Raw genomic sequence first — 20,956 nt, 5'->3', positions numbered from 1 at the left:
AGGCGACCAGCCAGGTAAACCTTTTGAGCAGTTCGCAATTTACAAATGTCTGTACTGCTTTCTTTAATGTTGTCTCTATTTTCCTCTTTCAGGTCGTACTGTCCAGGAGGCGTGCTGATTCAAGGAAGCTGTTCTCAGAAGCTGCGAGTGATTAAAGATGAAGAGTGCAGGTAAGATGCTGCTGCTAATGATGTTCCTTTTGTCTCCTTGCAGGTTCTGCTTCTCTGAGGTTCGAGGGAATAGCTGGACATGGTGAGTGTCACGCTGCAAGCTGCAAAGTAACGCGAAGCGGGTTGTCTTGCTCGGGTGTGGTTTAAATAGCCCCAACAAAATAGTCCAGGAAAAGTATTCCCTAGGCTACCACACCCAAAACACTAGACCGCATAGCTTGGTTCTTGGGAACCAAGCTATCTGGATGCCTCCATGTTGGCTGGCAACACAATAAGTAGTTCCCAAGCACATGTTTCTCATGGTGTATGAGCCTGGCGCCATGGGCGCCAGGAGTGGCCCCAAGAGGGTTTTGAAAAAGGATGCCTGGCTCTAGAGGCCCAAGTCCTGACTCCACCTGGCCAATGGGTTTGCCAGAGGGGGTTTTGGGCGAGGGTCGTGACACTATGGGAATTTAGAGTTGCATCCAGGGAAGAATCTAAACCGGGGTCTTCTCCATTCATGTTTTTCTGATTGAGTGGAGCTGTGGAAATGGAACAAAATAGAGGCATTCTATAGGCCCGAACAATAATAAAGGAAGCCACTCTCTCACTACAGTACACCTATAACTGTTATACTTTCACAGAGTGTCGACAGGCTGTGAATCGGCACTGAACAGTGATTGGACATTAAGCAACAAGTTCTCTTCGTTTTTTTTCCTGCCTTACTTTAAAAAGTGTATCTAAGGACTTTGCTGTGCAAAGGAACCTTGGTCCCTATACACTCAAGATAGAGATAGTGTGACAGTGAGACGGCTGTAGAAACCAGATTGTTGAGCCAATCACTGGATAGGAGCCTATGCAAAGCATGCGAACCTAAGCAGATTCAAAAGAGACAGAGACAGATAGGCAGACAGACAGACAGACAGACACACACACACACACCCCCCCCCCCCGTTTCAGGAATATGCTTCTTGCACAATGCTTGCATCTATCAATGTAGAGGCTAATATTGGGGCTGAAAAAGAGCTCAGCTTTGCCCTCCAAGGTTATTAGACAAACAAGCTCCTGATTAACAGAATACAGCTTCCCAGTGAAAGCGGCTAAACTGTGGAACTCCCTACCACCCACTCTTAGAATGGACTTACCCTACCAAAACTTCCGTTCCAAGATGATGTCTTGGCTGAAGGCAGCCGTTGTATAACCATACTGAGCCATGATCTGCTTCTCCCTCGTGCCACTTGGATATACTGTACACACAATTGGTAACTGTATATGGGATACATTACTCACCGTAATCGTATTTCTGATGCTTGTATCTGCTTAGATTCACATGCTGTGCATAGGCCGACATCTAGTGGAAGCTGCGGAGTATTACAGTTTGTTTTTGGAAACTCGAAAATGGGCGTCGACACAGGGCGTGCCAGTAATACTATCCCTAGTGTGACGTCCACTGTACCCAAGATCCCTCACGCGTCTAGGATCCTCAGATTGTATTTTATCTGACATGAGGTAGCATGAGGAGTAGCGCGAGTACAGATAATCCAAGCAGATAGATAGAAAGGTAAGACTACAAGCAATCATGCGCCTTCTCTCAGAGGGGAGGAAGGGTGGGTCGCATGTGAATCTAAGCAGATACAAGCATCAGAAATACGATTACGGTGAGTAATGTATCCCTTCTGAGGCTTGTGGAATCTGCTTAGATCACATGCTCTGCATAGATTAGCGAGCAGTACCTGAAGAAGGAGGTGGGACGTGAGAAGGGTCATGAGCAAATAAGTGTCTTAGAACCGCTTGTCCCACTTGTGTATCTGCCTTGGAATGGGTGTCAATGCAGTAATGCTGAGTAAAAGTGTGAATAGAGCTCCAAGTAGCTGCTTTGCAATTGGTGTCAAGGGGTACATTTGCAATGAAGGCCAGAGTGGCCCCAATGCCTCTAGTAGAGTGGGCTCTTGGCGTGAAAGGCAGAGTTCTTTCAGAGAGTGAGTAACACAGCTGGATACAGTTAATAATCCACTTCGAGATGGCACCTTTAGAGACGCGATCCCCCTCTCTGCCTGTAGCTACGGAGACAAACAGTTGATCTGTTTTTCTTAGCGGTCTGGTTTTATTTACATAGTAGAGGACCGCCCTACGCACATCTAGGGTGTGTAGTTTCACCTCAGCCGAGCTTTGAGGGTCCTGGAAGAAAGCCGGAAGCTCGATGGACTGCTTTACAGGGAATTTTGATATAAACTTAGGTGAGAACCTAGGGTGTGCGCGTAAAACCAGTTTGTCTTTATGGACAGTAAAGACTGGATCCTGCACTGATAGAGCCTGAATTTCACTGACCCTTCTTATAGAAGTAATAGCTACTAAGAAGGCCGTTTTATAAGTCAGGTGTTTGAGACTGCTTTTATGCATAGGTTCGAAAGGGGGTTCCATGAGCTTGGCTAGCACCACATTAAGGTCCCACCCTGGTGGTGGGTTTTGAATAGGAGGGTGAAGTCTCTTTACTCCTTCCATGAAGGCTTTAACTACTGGTACTTTCCACCACGAGACCTTGCTATGGGAAGTGGTGTATGCCGACAGGGCTGCCAGGTGTACTTTCAGTGAGTTAAAAACCAATCCTGCATCTAGCAGGTGGAGCATGTATGTAACAATAGTGGAAGGAGTGCAATCAACAGGGTTGATTTGTCTACTCTGGCACCAGATAACAAACCTCTTCCACTTGTCAAAGTAACAGTGCCTTTTGTTTGGTTTCCTAGATTCCTTTAGGATGTCCATACACCTCTTTGGCAAATTGAGATGTCCAAACTCTATGACCTCAGGAGCCATGCTGCCAGGTTCATTGAGTTGGGTTGCTGGTGCACTGTTTGACCTTGGTGCTGGGACAGTAGGTTGTACCAGGCTGGAAGTTTGATGGGCTCGCACACCGCCATCCTGCGTAGGTGTGGGAACCACGGTTGTCTTGCCCACATGGGAGCAACTAGGACGAGCGTCATCGACTCTTTGTTCATCTTGTTCACCACTTTCCTGATGAGAGGAGTTGGTGGAAAAGCGTACGCAAACATCCCTGACCAGTTCATCCACAGGGCGTTCCCCTGGGAGTCTGGTTGGGGGAACCTGGATGCAAATCATGGGCATTGTCTGTTTTCGCTTGTGGCGAATAAGTCTATAGTGGGGAAACCCCACTGAGAGAAGATATCTTCTACGACCTCTCTGTGTAGAACCCATTCGTGTTCCTCTGGGAGGGAGTCTCTGCTCAGAGCATCCGCTAGGGAATTGAGCTCCCCTGGAACATGTTGTGATGACAGGAAGATGTTCCGTCTGAGTGCCCATATCCAGATTTTCTGGGCAAGCTTGGACAGATTTGGCGAACAAGTCCCTCCTTGCTTGTTCAGGTAGAACATGGCTGTTGTGCTGTCCGTCCGGATTTGCACTGACAGGTTTAGTAGGTGGGGCTCGAACGCTTGAAGCGCTCTGAATACTGCCAGAAGCTCTAGCAGGTTGATGTGGTTCTTGGCCACTGAGGGAGACCAGAGACCCTGAGCTATGTGGTGGAGATGGTGAGCTCCCCACCCCGTCAGACATGCATCGGTAGTGACTACTGCCTGTACTTCAGGATCGTAAAAGGGTTTCCCCTGTGCGAGATTCTCTCTTGTCCACCAGTGAAGGCTTTGTACTAGTGTTGGCGAAATGACCACTAGATCGTCCCACTGACCACTTGCCCGAGACCACTGTTTCGCCAACCATTCCTGCATGGGACGCATGCGCAGGCGCGCGTGGGGGACCAGGTAAATACATGACGCCATCATGCCCAGTAAACGCATTGCTTTGCGTACCGTTATTTGGTGACCGGACTGATAATGCGGAATTTGCAGTAGTATATTCCGAATTCTTTCTTCTGAAGGAAAGGTCAACCCCTCTTGAGTATCTAGGATTGCTCCTAGGAACTGTTTGGAGGTGCTTGGCACTAGGCTTGACTTTTTCTCATTGATTGAGAAGCCTAACTCGTGGAGGAGGTCGATTGTCCTTTGAATGTTTGTCCTACAAATTCCTGGGGTTTCCCCCGTTATGAGCCAGTCGTCCAGATAAGGGTACACAGGGATTGCCTCCCTGCGTAGGTGTGCAGCCGCCACCGCCAGTACTTTGGTGAATACCCTTGGTGCTGAAGCTATCCCGAAGGGCAGTACCTTGAATTGGTAGTGCTGACTGTCCACCTTGAAGCGCAAGTACCTTCTGTGCGCTGGGAACATGGAAATATGAAAATAAGCATCTTTCATATCCAAGGTTGCCATGTAATCCCCCTTTTTTAGGAGGGGGGATTACCTCTTGTAGCGTAGTCATACGAAACTTTTGGGGCTTGACATACTTGTTGGCAGGCCGTAAGTCCAATACTGGGCGCATTGTCAAATCTTTCTTTGGCACAAGGAAGTAAGTTGAATAAATACCCTTGTTTACCTGGTGTCCTGGGACGATTTCTATCGCGTCCTTTTCTAGCAGAATGGCGATCTCCTCAAGGAGAATCTTCTGATGTTCTAAAGAGTGTACTCTTTGTCACGGAGGATGGTTCCGGGGACGCTGCAGTAGTTCTATACAGTACCCTGTGGATACTGTTGACAGCACCCATCTGTCTGATGTGATCCCTTCCTAAGCCTGGGTGAAGTTGGAAATGCGTCCCCCCTACTGGGGTTGCGTGAGAAGGGACCCTGAACTGAGCGTCACTGCTTTGGTGGAGGCCTGCCGCCTCCCTTGCTGGGGCTGCCTCTGCCTTTACCACGACCTCTCATATTACCCCTGCCGTAGCCCTGGGTAGACTGTTAGCTGTTGTTCCACTGTGTACCCTGCCCCTGGGAATAGTTAGATCCTCTCTGGGAATTTTGGCCACGTGGGCGACGAAAATTACTATTCCCTCTCTGGTTAGGGGGTTTATTGGTTAACTGGCCAAGGGGCTTGAGTGTCTCGTATTCGTCCTTGGCATTCTTCAGTGCATCTTCGACCGCCTTACCAAACAACAGATCGGCTTCCACCGGTTTGTCCAACAACGATGCCTGGGTTTCTGCCTTAAAACCAGACTGCCGTAACCACGCATGTCTCTTGATAACAGTGCCTTCTACTATCAATCTGCCTGCGTTGTCCGCGGCGTCAAAGGTTGCTTTCAAAATGCAACCAGACACGGCTCTACCCTCTGCGGAAATCCGAGCTAACTGGCCCTTTAAAAGGTTCAGGAGCAGAGGCTAAGAGTGCCGCGACTTCTTCCCACTGATGGCAGTTGTAGCTGGCCAACAGGGTGGTGGAGTTTGCAATCCTTGCTTGATAGGCGGACGTTGAGTCTACTTTCCTGCCAAAACCATATAGTTTTTTGCTCTCCTTGTTGGGAGGAGCTTCGGACGATGACAAGGGTGTTCCAGCCCTCTTACGAGTGTTAGTGACCACTAGGGAGTCTGGCTTCAGATGTCCTCTTATATAGAGAGGGTCAGACTGGGCTGCCCTGAAAAGTTTTTCAACCCGTGGACTGACTGCTCTGGTGAGGTTCGGGTTCACCAGGGACGGGTCTATTCTTCACTGAATGGACTTAAGAATAGGGATGGTCTGGGCAACAGGCCTCCTTTCTCCCACTAACTCCTCCGCGAAGTCCTTCTCCTCCTGGACACCGTGGGTGTCAATATGGAAATGTTCTGCTGCACGTGCGAGAAACTCGTTTAGGAGGGGTTGGTTATCGACAGGGGAGTTGGTAACCGGGGCTTCGTTTTCTACTGGTGAATCTACTCTGTAGGTTTCCGGGTCTTCCTCTTCCTCTTCTTGGTCCTCATTATCCCCATAGTAGCCCGTCCCGGTTCGCTCTTCTACCATGCCAAATTCTTGTAACTCACCAAAGGAAGCCTCTCCTTGATACAGTGAGTATGGTCTTGAGTATGGTTGTACCTCAAAGGGGTCTGTAGACCTCATCGGGGTTTCAAACTGGGGCTTCTTACTCGGGGGGGGGATAGGATCATTAGAGCCTGAGGGTGTCGCCCCTTGTGGATCATACGAAAGGAAATGTTCTGGATTTTTATCGTAAAAATCAGCCAAAGAAGACATCCTTGACATGACCCTATCTATGTCTTCACTCAACCATTTTTTGGAACTGGGAATGACTCTCTCAGCAAGTCTCTGGGATTTATCTTGAGTAGATTTGCTGGTTTTAGACATATCAGCAGACCTGGTTTTGTCTGTCTGTTTAGGGGGAGTGGTGTGTTTCACAGGTGTGGAAGAGTGCAAAGGCTGCTTCTTCTGCTGTTTTCCCCCCTCCCCGTGAGTGGAAAAATGTTTTCCCTGTCCTTTTGTGGCTCCGGAGTTTTTCGACGCCTGGCGTCGAGGATCGGGGGTAGGGTCCCTGTCCTTCGAGCGTGGGGCCTCGCTGATTTTGACTGCGGGCTCCGACTCCTGGAGCGCGGCCTGGGGGTGGAAGTCGTCTTCGTCTTCCGACGATCGAACTTCTGTTAGCCTAGGGAGCGAGGGACTCTTGGCAAGAGTGGATGATTGCCTGGAGTCATGCGGCGATCTCGATCGAGAGCGCCCAGAGGACACCGAATCGGACCGTTCTGTTTGTGCCTCTTTCCGAGAACTCGACGTCGTCGAGTCTCGGTTGGACTTCGTGTGTTTAGTGTGTGTGGTGTGTGAAGCGCTTGTGTCGCCGGGGGTCTTCCCCATAGCCGCCCTGCCGGACGACCTTCTGAGGTCGGGGACTTGCACTCGGCTGTCTTTCGACACCGTAATGCCCTCGCCGTCCGAAAGTACGGCGTCGCTGCCGTCGCTGAAGGCGCCCTCCGCTGCCATGGCCGCCTGCCTGGCGTGGTGGGCCCAACGCTTCGTCGAACGGTCCTTACGTGTCTTAGGTTTAAACCTACTACACGCTCTGCAGTTCGCTTCGGGGTGGTCCCTCGGCAAGCAGAGATTGCACGTGGCGTGCCTGTCGACCCAAGGGTATTTGCGATTGCACTTGGGGCAGAATTGAAAAGGGGTACCCTCCATACGCACCTTGAGGCAGCGGGCTGTTAAGTGTAGGAAATGTATAAGGTGTACCTATATACCAAGAGTGTAGAGTATGTACAACCCCCCACTCTCCCTACTTGCAGGGCCGAGGCCAGAGGCCTTCCAAGGCCCAGGCTGAGGCCAGAGGCCTTCCGAAGCCCAAATCCGTCGTGCAGCAGCCGACGGTCGATTTCTTCTCCAGCCGGCGTCGAGTGTCGAAGTTCGACCTTGGGATGGGGAAGGATGTAAATAAATTAATATTTTAGCCAAAGTATGGCTAAGGCCAGGGGACTCCGCAAAATGCTTCCGACCAGTATGTCGGAAAAAAACAATCTGAGGATCCTAGACGCGTGAGGGATCTTGGGTACAGTGGACGTCACACTAGGGATAGTATTACTGGCACGCCCTGTGTCGACGCCCATTTTTGAGTTTCGAAAAACAAACTGTAATACTCCGCAGCTTCCACTAGATGTCGGCCTATGCACAGCATGTGATCTAAGCAGATTCCACAAGCCTCAGAAATGTATATATTCCTTGCTTTTCTTTTATTATTATTGTGTATATGCCATGTATATATTTTATTGTCCGCAACTAAGTTTCGCAAATTCCTGTATCTGCTGCGCCTTGTTACACTAGGGTATTCTGGCGCATTACAAATAATAAACAAACAAACAACAACTAGTATAGGAGTAATGGGTGACCCCTGAGAATTCCAGTTCTAATACTGGACGACTCCCTCGCCATTATCATGGTAGATGAATGACAAGAAATACACTGTTATTGGAATCAAAACTATTTTCTACTAATATCGAACAAAGTAACTGAAAGCACAAATTGCAACCAAAAAAAGAAAGAAAAAAGGATTCTAATTCAAACATTACATCATTTGGCGATTGTTATGTTCTGGATATCCTAGTTGGTCGTCTGTATGTTCTTGATGTTCAGCCCACAGTCATACATTTTTCTGTATGTAGCCCAAAACAATTCATTGCCACTGGCAATTAAAAGAAGAAACGTGTAGGGGATAAAGTGGCCTCAACAATCACAAACCAAGTAGAGGAAAAGTGCAGTGTTTCGCAAAGCTCCAATATACAAAAGGAAATACAAATGATTTGGCCTTTAGGTCATGCTAGGGTTATCAAGCAATTTAAAAAAAAGTGTTTACATTTTGATAAGTGAAGCCTTAGCATGTTCTCCTGTGCCTACGATCACCATCAGTCAAAGAACAAATATGTTTTGCCTTGGAAACAGTTGCCGGTTGGCTTACCCGGGACCAGAAGATGGTGATCACTATGACCAAGTGGGCAAGCAGAGTCAGGAAGCGGGAGGGCACCAGGCTGCTGACTGCAGGCATGTTCCTGCTGAACACCAATGAAAGGGTTCCTAGGACAGAAGGTGATAAGCAGGAGAATTATTGGAGGTATGGGAAAACAAAACATTAGTGCCGTAAGTGCCAGATGTTCAGAATCCAGAGTTGAATGGAAACAATAAATGTGGAATACTGTGAAGTAAAACCAATCCAGCTGGCCTCTATATCACCGTTACTCTCCAAACTATGTCTATAGGCCACACATATTCCTTAACAAGTGATGCCTATGTGTGCAATTTTGCAGAAAGCAGCATATGGTCAGAACTTCTCATTAAACAAGGAACAATGAGCACGACATAGGCATCAAGGTTTTTTTCTTTTTCCATCAAACGTTTGTATTACAAAAAGGTCAAGAGGAAAAACATAAAAATTCAACAGTGATTCGAGTCAAGCACCAGCCTGAAAATTACTTACATTTTTTTAAAGTATTATAATAATGCATAACATTTTATGTGATGACATGAATATTCCAAAAGATGCGTTAAAAAAAAAAAATATGTATACATGAAGATTTTTCTGCAGATGTATTACACTGCAGAGACATGGAAAGTGCTGGGAGGGTGGAAAGAAACCAGACGAGGGTGTCGGGTAGAGTGCAGGAAGGTGGAATATATTCCCCCGCTCCGAGGTGCCTAACAGCTGGAGGCCATCATCTTCCCCCAACGGGGAACGAGGTAAGTTTGGTCTTCCCCCTCTCTGCTCCCCATCCACAGAATTCCCGAACCCGCCGCCCTCCCCACCCCCACAACTTACCTTCTTTTCAGTCCGTTTCGAGAGTGGACGCGCTGGGACTACTTCTGTCCTCAGTGCATCCCCTCCCGATCTACAACAGGTCGTCATGGAAAAGAGGATCTCTTCCATGGCGGCCATTTTCTTTGTTTACTTTTTTTAATGGGCGCCATGGAAAGAGAGAAGGGACTAGGCCCCCTTTCAATCGTGGCGATTTTCTTTTACTTTTCCAATGGCCGCAATGGAAACTTCCTCGACGGCCATGTTTTTGACGGAGCATTTCATAAAAGGAAAAAAATGCTTTTAGTATCCCGGTCTTACGAGCCTTGGTAATAATAGCAATAAATTGCTCGCAGCGAGTGGCATTACCACTTCAGGTAATGCCCCGGTGCCCATAATACTGTAAAGGACCGGAGGGGGGTGTCTGTACTTCCGCTCTCTATATGGCAGAGGAGAGGCACAGAGGACCCCAACCAAGATTCTCTATTATTGGTAACGTAGTCGAGCAATCAAGGCCTAGCTTCTCAGGAGGTGATGCAGGCTGGTTCTTAAGTACAGTGTAGTTTCCAAGCACCCACAAAGGAATGTCCGCACCCTGTATCGGTTGAAACACAGTCTTTATATAATATATATTCAAAAGGTATATACAATATCACGATAACTCACTTTGTGCTAAAAAAATCAACAATGGCAAATATATACAGTTCTAAATTGGTACCACAACGATTATTAACTCTCAATAAAGTGCATCAACTATACTGTCAAAATGTCACACAGATCAATAAAGAGGAAACCAGCAGTAGAGAGAGGAAGGAAAGCAAGATGGTTGAGCAATTGGCAGAATGCTGGCCCAGTACGACTAGACACAGTTCTGTGTGGAGATCCCCCCCACCTGGGAAACCTGTAGGATAAAGATACAAGCCCAGTCCATATATTGTTCACACTAGACTTCCCAATAGCTCTGCAACCCCAAAGTACCTGACGTTGTAGCGTTCCTTGGCGGGGAATCGACGGCCTTTCTTGAGTGCCCTCCCTTTAAGACAGGATTCACGGGTCGTCGAACGTCCGACAGAGAACAGGTTGAGCTATGACGGTGAAGTGGCAGCTTCGTTCCTAGCGGTGCTCGTTGACGGGGAAGCGTAAACGTCCTGCAAGGAAGAGGCGTGCGGGGCACGTCGATGTCGATAGTTCTGGACCGCAAAGAGTTTGAAGAATTGTGGCCCAGCAAGGTGTCTCTGTGGTCTTTGTGTGGCAGGAAACCCACCGGCGGATGCTCATCGGCTCGTCGACGGTCAGGCCTTCTCCAGCAGGATACAGCAGCGACGATGCGGACGAGAGCATCCTTGGATCAAGTGAAGTTCTTAGGCAAACGGGAGCACGGCGGCTCCGGTCAGCGACGGCGGTCATCGACAGTGGCAGACAACAGTCCTGGCGCTTCACTTTGTGATTCTGCGGCAGTCCCCATCTCGGGTCGGCAGCCTGTCAAAGGTCTGTCTACCAGGGAGCTTTGGCAAAGATCTGCTGGTGCACGATGGTCCCTCGTAGCTCGGGAAGAGGGCGCCTTACCAGGTCCTCTCTGGGCCAGTCCTTGGAGACACAGCAGCTTTCAGATTGCAAAGGAGAGCAACAGCAATTCTTCTCGTCCAGCAGGGCTTTAAGGTCAAGCTTCAGTTACTCCAGTTACTCGTCGTAGTGGACTTCAGCTTCTGAACACGATTCCTAGCAATGAGAGGTCCCCAGATATACTGTTGATCTCCCATTCATTCCGCTGGGTCATACTCAAGCATTCAATCACGACTAAGGGCATTCAGGCAGGCAGGCAGCCAGCCAGCCAATCAGGCACATGGTGCATTCAGGCCATTCACTTCTCTCCAGACACTCCCAAAAAGTTATGTGTTTTGGGACAAGTACCAAGCCATTCAACACTCCACACTGCATTCATACCGGTTTCAGGCAGGGCTGTCTCAGTCATTGTGTCAAACACCAGATACTAGACACCCACAACACAGAACGCGCATTTGTCACACACTCCATTCACCCAGGTCCCACCCACAGGCGTACCCACAACATACGGTCGTTGGGAAGGCTCCAGCCAGTCTGGTCAGCACTTCCCCACACTACAATATATGGAACTTCCACCCAACAGCCAGTCAGGGGGATGGGACAGTGTCAGGGCTTCCCGGGACTTTGGGAAGATCAAGGTAACAGGCGATGGAAGGCAAGAGGCCATGGGGGCCATTTTGTCTCCATCAGGAATCTACAGATTCCAATGTCAGGGCCTGGGCATCCCAAAATGCTAGTCGCTCAGGGCACCAGTCAATTCAGCACAGAGCTGCCACCAGCCCGTACCCTGCTCTGTGGGTCACACACAGGTGCCCAAAACATACACTAGGGGCACAGGGTTGCACCCCTACCCATGGGTGCCATAAGGGTATCCCATGGGTCTGTTCACCAAACCAAGAGAGAGAGCTGCACCGCCAGGAGTCACACATGAACTCCAGCACGGAAAACACGACAGAACACACGATAAAAAGCAGTAAAGGACAAGGATACAGAGGCCTTGTCCCTCTGATGCATTTCCAGCATCACAAATACCCCTCCTGCTTGGGGCTTATTGCTTAAATAGAAATTAGTGTGGATGCTAGCCTACTAGAACCGTGCATCAAAATACAGCAAGCTTATGTAGTTCACCATAAGGGGCTTTACTGGCTAATTCCTGGAATGAACACAGGGAAATTGCACTATACCATAAATGTAGGAGTAGCCCAAACCATTATCCTTTCAAACACAAATGCATCTTAGAGTAACAACGTAGTGATTTTATCCTACTGGTGCTATTTGATCCAGAGGACAGTTCGGGTAAACGCCTCTACCAAATGACTGCCTTGGAAATTTGACTTGTCTGCAACCTCTAGTTATTCCTGCCTTCAATATTAAAGGATCAACCCAGGGGTGAAAATAACATTCTACTCCATTCAATGAGCAGAATTCACGAGTAAAGTCTAGATTTATGATCATCCATTTATTTATGGCCACATTATTAGGATACTTCCATTTATACGTTTTTCTTTAGTGTGCCCCACATTTGTTGGCAGGTATTAGCACGCTGTACTAACAGCACAATGAATATCTGGTATTACATTATGTTTTGTACAGAGATTGCTTAAAGTGAGGATGTTTGAGGAGACAAGGAATGAGGAATTGTGGTGGGATTAGAGAAAAGCTTCAAGTTGTAGGAACTTGTTCAGAGCGTGGTCTTTCATTTCTTTGGGATTATGGGAAGAGAAAAAGGGACTAGCAGAAGTCTGTTGGGAGTAGAGTACGGAAGGACAGAAAGCCGTTGCAAATAGGGTAGGAGCACAGTAGATGTCTGGTAGGAAAACAATACTGGGAGGAGAGTGGATGGCTGGAATGGGGCAGTTTGGAGGGATGAGGATGGGTGGGGATTAGGTCTGTTGGGCAGAGAACAGGTTTTTAAACCCTGGATAAGAAATCATAGCGCTCTAAAATTAAAATCTGTCGTCATTAGTTCATAGTAGTGTTCCTAATGCTTCCTTATTGTCATGCATTGAACACATAAACCTTGTATCAATGAATGGTCAGATTATAATCAGACCTTCAATATTCAAAGTGAAATTTGCCCAAACAGGTACATTCATGTTTTAATTTGCCTAGATTTACCAACATGTGTTTCTGGCTCTAGCTCTTCATCAGGGTGTTTGATTATTTAAGCTGCCAACATATGAATTTCTGAATATTTTGCAGAAGTGATTTATTAAACTGTGATCTCCCTTATTGCATGCACCAGAGTGGTAAAGTAATCCAACATCAATAACTGTGAAGAAATCTTCAAAACGTCCACTTGTAGTTCATGAAAGCTTAAAATGATTGGGTAATATGTCTGTAGTTACCACAGTAGCATTGCTCAATAGTTGTTCACCTCATCTATATATTGGCCTTTTACAGCATACTAAATTCTACAGTTGCATGTAAATTCATTGAAGACTGGCATTGGTGCGGAGCGAACCATCCAAAAGACTCTTCCACTTAACCCTCTGTGGTCCCCCACTCACCTATGTATTTCTGTAGTATAGTCTTCTGAGATTTAATGTCTCAATTGTGCATGTAATGAGTTCCTTTTGCAATCAAAATAAGAAACATGTACCCTGCATTGGTTCGTTGCACTTAATTCCTGTTAAACAAGTACTAACAAAAGGTTAAAGTTTTGGCTTTTGTACAGGTATGTTGTAATGTAAGTGGTCTTGTATAGCACTTGTCTGCCACGATTAGTGTCCTTGCTGCACTTGGCTGTGTAAGGAAACAGGGGGCTCATTAGGGGGACAGTGGGAAAGGCAGATGCAAAACCTGCGGTATTGATGGGTGAAGCTCAAAAGTACCCAGTCCAATCTGCTTTCTATCGGTTTGGCTGAGAAATATTGGGTTACATTAGCTATAGGGAAGAGCCAAAGGTCTGATAGACTACAGCGCTTTGGTTGAGTGCGATAGGGCTAAAGAGGGGAGCTTAATCGTGGCTCTATGGCAAGAACTAAATTGGTACAGGGGTAGAGGCGCGGGGGGTGTTGGCTTAAAAAGGAATATGAACAAGTCAGAGGTGCATAACTTTTCCCTGTGTCCTTCAATCCAGCAGACTGTTCAGTTAGGCCTCAAGAAGACTTTGCATAACTATTCACTTGACCAAGTCATTTCCTACCCTAGCTAAGATCAATACTATACATCTGGTCTCAGAGTTCATTGCAGATCTCAACAGATGACAACAGCATTTGTTAGAAGCTTAAGGGTACAGAGGTAGGAGAAGCCTGTGCAGACTGGAACAAAACGCATGGCACTGGCTAAGCTCAAGTGCTTTTTTTAAAAGGAGATCCCAACACAAGCCAAGCCAAGCCATCGCCGTATCCCAGTCTGTTACATTCACAATAAAGTACACTAAAGTGGCACTGCCACAGTTAAAGAAATGCCCACACGTATCCTACTAGCGGAATACACTAGTTTATCCCATGCCTGGCAAAGATTGCTGATGCAAACTAACGTGAAATTGTAGCATGTGTACTGTACAAAATTGCAAACTGTGCAACCACACAGGCTGGGCTTACTGTCAGGCTGCCCCAGCACCATCATCAATCGATCAAAACCTGAGCAATTATCTCATTTGCTTCTGACTTCCTTTTGTTGCCACACTTGGATTGACTTAGAAGTGGTTGCGTTATGTATGCAGTACACAAAAACCTCACTCGTACATGGTTTATTAGACTACAATGTTTGCTCCAAAGATGATACAAATATTTGGCATTTAGATGGTGCATTCATGCCACAGAATGAATTGTCCCTTAACTTGCAATGTCACTTGTGAACCATGGTTCTCGCCTAACAGTAAAGCGAACATAAAATGATATACTTCAATGTTTGGTGGTCAAGAAGGCTAGTCTGGGGCACTGTCCTGGATTGTTTAATGCGTCGTCCAGCACAATTTCTTTACTCTCCTCACTGCCTATAGGCTGTAACCACAGGATTTCCACCTACTACCTAATTTGTGAAGGGGGCAGTAGGAGGTGTCACTAGTCTAGGCCATGGGGGATGCGTGCATACACAATTACATTAAATAAAGTGGTCCTCCGCTCTGCAACATGACGACCTTATGGCAAGAGTGGTGTCAGTGTTTTTTTTGGGATGGGTTAGCAGGGAGGTAGGACTTGGGCATTCATGGGCTATGAGGAGCTTCCCTGGCTATCAAAAGTTGCCTGCAATGAAAACTGCTGTTTACGCTAGTCTGCCCGCCTTCTCCTCTCCTCCCTAAACAGATAGCAGTGCCCCTAGATCGTCCTTCGCTGGATAGGATTCCAGCCCCAGGGAATAGGGGGACTGATGATGAGAGAGTGGTCAGTAAATTCCTAAGGAAGGCGACTGAATGAAGGGGCCCTGTATCTCCTACATAACTTTGATTTGTAGCATTTCTCAGCCACTCAAGGCTCAGATGGCATGGCAGGTCTCTCAGTATTAAGGGTTGTCCGGATAGTTTTCACTGTGCTTATGATCATGGCCCTCAGCTTTAATTGCTGAAATTATGATAGTGAGGTCTGGCTCCAAGGCCCAACTAGCACTGTAGGTGGAAGCCTGCAGGGAAGGGTGGTAGCTTTCCACGGGCCGATCGAGAACAATGTCTCTCGCCTTTCCCACCTGGAGAGGGGGCTGCAAGTCCTCCTACCATCCCAGCTGTCAGGACAACAAGGTGATCTGCTCGAAGTAGGGAGGCGGGGACTGATGCAAATGTCAGGATAATGCTGGGAAGACCTCCTGTGGTCTCTGACCCATAGCTTATTGAAGAAAACTTCAGATTGCCACTGAACTATGGAAAGGCCTCCCGCTGTCTTCCCACAATGTTGGAAAGGGTCCATGGTTCCCTGAAATGTACCCGCAAGGGAGGGAAACTTATGCAGGGCAAAGTTATATCCACCACATGCCACTTGACCAGGCACAGGACAGCAGGACAAGCACTTTGAAGATCAGCAAAATAGCCCCTATGGGGAAAACACAACAGGAGTAAAAGGGAAAAAAATGAGATACTGTGGGTAAGCAGTGTGTCTTTTTACCTTTTTGGTAGCGGAGGAGTCACCTTTACCCTAAGGGGGATGTTTTGCACTGGTTAAAGCAAAACGTGTGTGTCTCGAGAGGTGGATTCCTCATATATTGGGACTGGGATCTGGAGGTAATAAACTTTAGGACAGGTTCAAAGCAGCAGGTGATCGGTAGACTACATGTGGCAAGGGAACAAGAGGCCGGGTCAAGAGACGGGTCTGACTGTGTAATTTTCAAAAACAGATGTTTAGAAACGCACGTACTTACAATGTTTAATTTCAACATGTGATAATGACAGTACAACGAATTACAGCTGAAACGTGCATTTCCAGAAGTTGCAAAAGGGCTCCTCTTAACAATATAACAAAGGGGTGAAAACGTTAAGTTAATGGATGCTAAAAGAAATGCATACAAAATTCACTACAAGAGCTGGATTGCATGCACTCACCTAATGCTGCCTGGAATCAGGACACGGGCGTTTTGTAAAAGGTAGTGTTTAGTTCCCATCCGAGAAACGGACCATAGCAACGCTCCGCCTCCACTTCATCACGTGAGCTGCTCTGCATCACGTGGGTTCAAACGTTCATTCGTCATCTTTCCTGCAAGAGCGGGAAGGCAAAGCGTTGCACGAGCCGGAGAGATTCCTCCATTACAAAGCAAATTTCGAATAGTTGATTGTTATTTGGTGATTGATTTTAGTTTATGGTAAGTCTTAAAGTTATCTCATGTTGATTGTTACTTTAATAAAGAGCGGTAATATTGGGAAGGGGGTATTTCGGTGTATTTTGGGGGTTTGTAATATGCATCAGGGGTGAGATTTACTTAAATTACAGGCGAATTCAGTTTTGTTTTTTCCGTTATTTCAGTGTATGTTGGCGATATGTAATGTGCATCATAGGGGTGAGGCAGTATTGGGGGAGAGGGTATTTCTGTATTTTGCGGGTTTGTCATGTGCATCAGTGGTGAGATTTACTTAAAGTACAGGCAGATTCAGTTGTTTTGTTTTTTCATTATTGCGGTGTATTTTGGCGATATGTAATGTGCATCACAGGGGTGAGGCAATATTGGGGAGGGGGTATTTCTGTGTATTTTGGGGTTTGTAATGTGCATCAGCAGTGAGATTTACTAAAAGTACAGGAAGGTTCAATTATTTTTTGGGTTTTCTCATGCAGATGGGCGAGATGTGTTTTATGGAGTGGGGCTGGACACAGCGTGTTCCTCCCCTCCCAATGGGACTGTACCAGTGGCCAGTGAACAATACAGCGAATAGTTATCCTTCCGGCTCGAGAGGGGAGGGGTATTGGAGGATTTGTTATGTGCAGCAGATGCGGAGATGTATGTGCAGGAGGTGGGGATATGTGTTTTATGCAGACAGACGCATTTGGGTATGAATTTCCAGCATATCAGTTCAGTTATTTATTTCAGAAAAAAATAGGTTTGGCAGAAGAAGTCACAAAACCACAGCGCTTGTATGAATACATATTAAGAGTGCACATAGGCTGCAGGTGCCTGAGAGGTGTGGGAGTACTGCCAAGTACAACCCACTGTTGTGGAAACAATTAGAGCATGGGCAATTCTCAGTCGCACTGCGCCCAAGAGTGCAATATAGGCATGTGTTGCAAGTAATTGAAGAGAGCTGTGGTTATAAGTCTGATGGATTTATTTGCAAAGTAGCCTGACACGTGTTTCGAGTCTAAACCAACTCTTCATCCGAGGGTGTAAATGGGAGATGGGACCTAAGATAAATTGAATGAAGGACAGTGCCAGAAAACTCTCTCACGGCTTCACAATAGCGGTAATTTCAGCACAGCAGGAAAAGCCAAAGTGATGAGAAAGGAAGCACCCCTGCTTTTGCTGCTGTGCTGAAATTACCACAATTGCGAAGCCGTGAGAGAGTTTTCTGGCACTGTCCTTCATTCAATTTATCTTAGGTCCCATCTCCCATTTACAGCCTCGGATGAAGAGTTGGTTTAGACTCGAAAGACGTGCCAGGCTACTTTGCAAATAAATCCATCGGACTTATAACCACATCTCTCTTCAATTACTTGCAACACATGCCTATATTGCACTCTTGGACGCAGTGCGACTGATAATTGCCAGTTATTTATTTCTCCTGCATGGCGGGGGCGATTTGGCATTCCCCGTGGAGGGGGTTGTTAATTTGCCCCTTTGTAATGTGTGGCAGAGAAGGCTAAAGGGAGTATATTGCTTTCATTATCAATTGCACATTTAAAGTCCCTATGAGACCCGATATCATTGTGTGTTTGTTTAAAAGTTTGCCAATATTTTCTAAAATGCTTTTAAGGCATCATGACGTATATCACGTATTTCTGTTAAGTCGTTGTGATGTTTTCACGTAGCATGTCTATACGTGCTTAGGAAGAAAATCACAGAGGAAGGACCACTCCATGCCGTGTACGGACAGGTATTTATTTTTTATTGTGTATTTATAAGGCGCTCATGCATCTCGGAAGTGTTTCGAAGTGCGAGGTATATTTAGGTGCCGGTGGGTTTCTTTTTCCAATTTTGATTTTGGTTGCAGCAACAGCAGATCTTTGTGTGTCTTCTTGGCTAGTATCATCCCCATCCCGACTCACCCGCCCCCAAACAGAAGTGATTTGTGGCCGTGCCGTGCACGCCGATGGAATTTCAGGGAAGATATTTTTTCCAAATTAGGCTGCCAGCAGCAAGTCTGATTATATGCCATCTTTCTTCACCCTTATCTGCTCAACACGGCTTTCACTGTTAAAACAGCAATGCCCTCACCCAGTTGGAAATTAAGCCCCATGTCCATCCCATTTTCACCACAGCCGCATGCTTGCTTTTTTATCTACACTACTGCACAGGCTCACACGGGCTTGGATGCCTCTGGGGTTGGCGAGCCCTGCTGCGCTGGGGATGAATGATATATGTACCGCCACCGGAGCGGGGGACAAGTGTGGTGGCAGCCCTAGGCTCTGGATGAAGAGCAGCGGGCGTGGCTGAAGTTCCCTTGGCATGATTACTGTAACTTTACTGTCTTTCCAGGTGAGGGGTTCTGATTTGAACATTGCAGGGAGATGTGCCTAACTTTACTGCTCAGTGCTGTCAGGCTGTGCTTTGAACTGTACCAGCCAGAGTCTGTTTGTACCACAAGATGTCTTTCTTGATTTTCACCCCCACGCCCTAGCATTTCTTCTGCTGTCTGTCCGTATAGGACAGAGTTCCTTCATTTCCATGCGTTCTCTTACTGACTAGGTGCCTGCATGTTCATGTATACTTTGCTAGTATAAAGTGAAAATGCAGACTCCTATGTAGTCTTACAAGCAAGATAACAATTTAGTATTTCATCTTAAGCCACACTATACAATCTTCGTGGTGTGTGATCCAGGACGGCGAAAAAAGAGAAAATACTTTTTTTTTTGCCTCATTTAACTGCATGGCGAACCACGGGCCCCTAATGCACATGCCCAGTCAGTGCAACGTGGCCACGCAACAGGAAATAAACGCAGCCTGGATGTGCACTTTCCTGCATTTGGATTGTGCGTCCACGCTGTGTTGTTGCTTCCTGCTAGTGCCGCCAGTGTCTTCTTGCCTGGTAAGGAATGCCGCTTCTCGGCTCAGCCCCCCCACACCACAGTTGGAGGGGGTGCCAAGAAGCAAGCGTTTCAGGCCTTTACCGGTCCCTCTGCATTGGACCCACAAAGGCAAATGCGTGGAGAGAGGAGGCGAGCAGGTGGCCGGATCACTGCAATGCTGGCCCCCCTGGACCCCTCTTTCTCTGTGCCACTACCTTGTGGGCCACGGGGGAGAGGAGGCGAGCAGGGAGCAGGGACAGAAGCACGCATTGCCGGCATTGTATGATATCCGGCTTCCCCACGGCAGATTGCTGGGCTCCAGCAATCTGCTGTGGGGGACCAGAATATCATACAACACCGGCCCCCCTGCCTTGGGTGCCCCTCTGCCTGGTCACCCCTCTGGTCCATGGGACGACTCTGGCCGGGTCTGATATTGGCATTAGATGTCTGGCCGGATCTCGGGACCCGGCCTGTCTGCCTCAGCCATGACCAGGCTTTACCAAGCCCCCAGCTTTGCAGAGGGAAACCGGGGGATCGATGACCTAATCTTTGCAGTGCTCCTTTCCCCAGCCGTCACTCGCACATTTCCTGGCTCTCTTTGCTCATCCCGTTTGTTTTCTTCTGTCCTGAAAGGGACACCACGGAAGTCTTAGTTACTTACCTGTAACTGTATTTCTCCAGAATTGGTATCTTTCATAGATTCACATGCTTGAATATTCCCCGTCGTCAGACCGGGAATCCTCATTGATTTAAAATAATTATAAAAAATTAAATATATACATTATTTCCATAGGAAAATGAATGTAGATTGCCCATGATGGTCAATGAGGCATTCAATTGTGTAGTCCCTTCACCTCACTTTGGTCCTTTATGACCCTAACCAATGAGGTGGCAAGGCTTAAGCTCCACGCCAGGTAGCCATCTTCAGATTTTGAGCCATGAGTAGACTACATGTACGATGACTGCCGGGCGTTGGAGCAGCCTCTCGGGAGGCAGGTGGGCGCATGTGAATCTATGAAAGATACCAATGCTGGAGAAATACAGTTACAGGTAAGTAACTAAGACTTCTCCAGCATTGGATCTTTCATATATTCAGTTGCTTGAACAGAATACCAAGCAGTTAAGCATGCCCACAATACTATACATTTTGAAGATTCTTCAATGTGCCTAGCATATAGCAACTGAACAGGTCACATTTACTAGGGAAAAGGCAGGAAAAAGGCGGCTGCTCCTACCTTACGCCAAGAGGTGGCGGAGGACCGCCTGACCAATCGCTGATTTTTTGTTGGCATCTTCAGCACAGCTTTAATGGTTGGCGCACGTATGCAGTGTTCTCCAAGTCGCGGTTCTGCAGATGTCCTTTATCGGTACTCCTGCGTGAAAAGCGACCGAAGCTGCTCTTCTTCTGGTGGAGTGAGCTGAAGGAGGTTTGGCGAGAGGATGGCCTTTAGACTGATGGCAGTGACTAATACATTGGGTCACCCAACGTGCTAGGCTCTGTTTTCAGATATGCTGTCCTTTTGTGCGACCAGCGGATGCTATGAACAGCCTTGTAGAGGAGGGGAACT

General features: G+C 47.3%; 1 protein-coding gene across 2 annotated transcripts in view; it reads right to left on the bottom strand.

Moving 5' to 3' along the window:
* Positions 1-16,381, bottom strand: part of TMEM107 (transmembrane protein 107) — a 178,532-nt gene extending 162,151 nt beyond the window's left edge. For both annotated transcript variants that reach the window (XM_069646464.1, XM_069646466.1), the window contains exons 1-2: positions 16,280-16,381; positions 8,410-8,525 (exon numbers count right to left, since the gene is read on the bottom strand). In XM_069646464.1, the coding sequence (XP_069502565.1) occupies positions 8,410-8,496 (87 nt within the window). In that variant the 5' untranslated portion in view covers positions 8,497-8,525; positions 16,280-16,381. The remainder of the gene's footprint in view (positions 1-8,409; positions 8,526-16,279) is intronic.
* Positions 16,382-20,956: the final 4,575 nt, after the last annotated feature.

Source organism: Ambystoma mexicanum, chromosome 1p, assembly GCF_040938575.1.
Source record: "Ambystoma mexicanum isolate Mex_15411 chromosome 1p, UKY_AmexF1_1, whole genome shotgun sequence".
In the NCBI taxonomy this organism is placed as follows: Eukaryota; Metazoa; Chordata; class Amphibia; order Caudata; family Ambystomatidae; genus Ambystoma; species Ambystoma mexicanum.
This window is presented reverse-complemented; position numbering and strand designations above follow the sequence as displayed.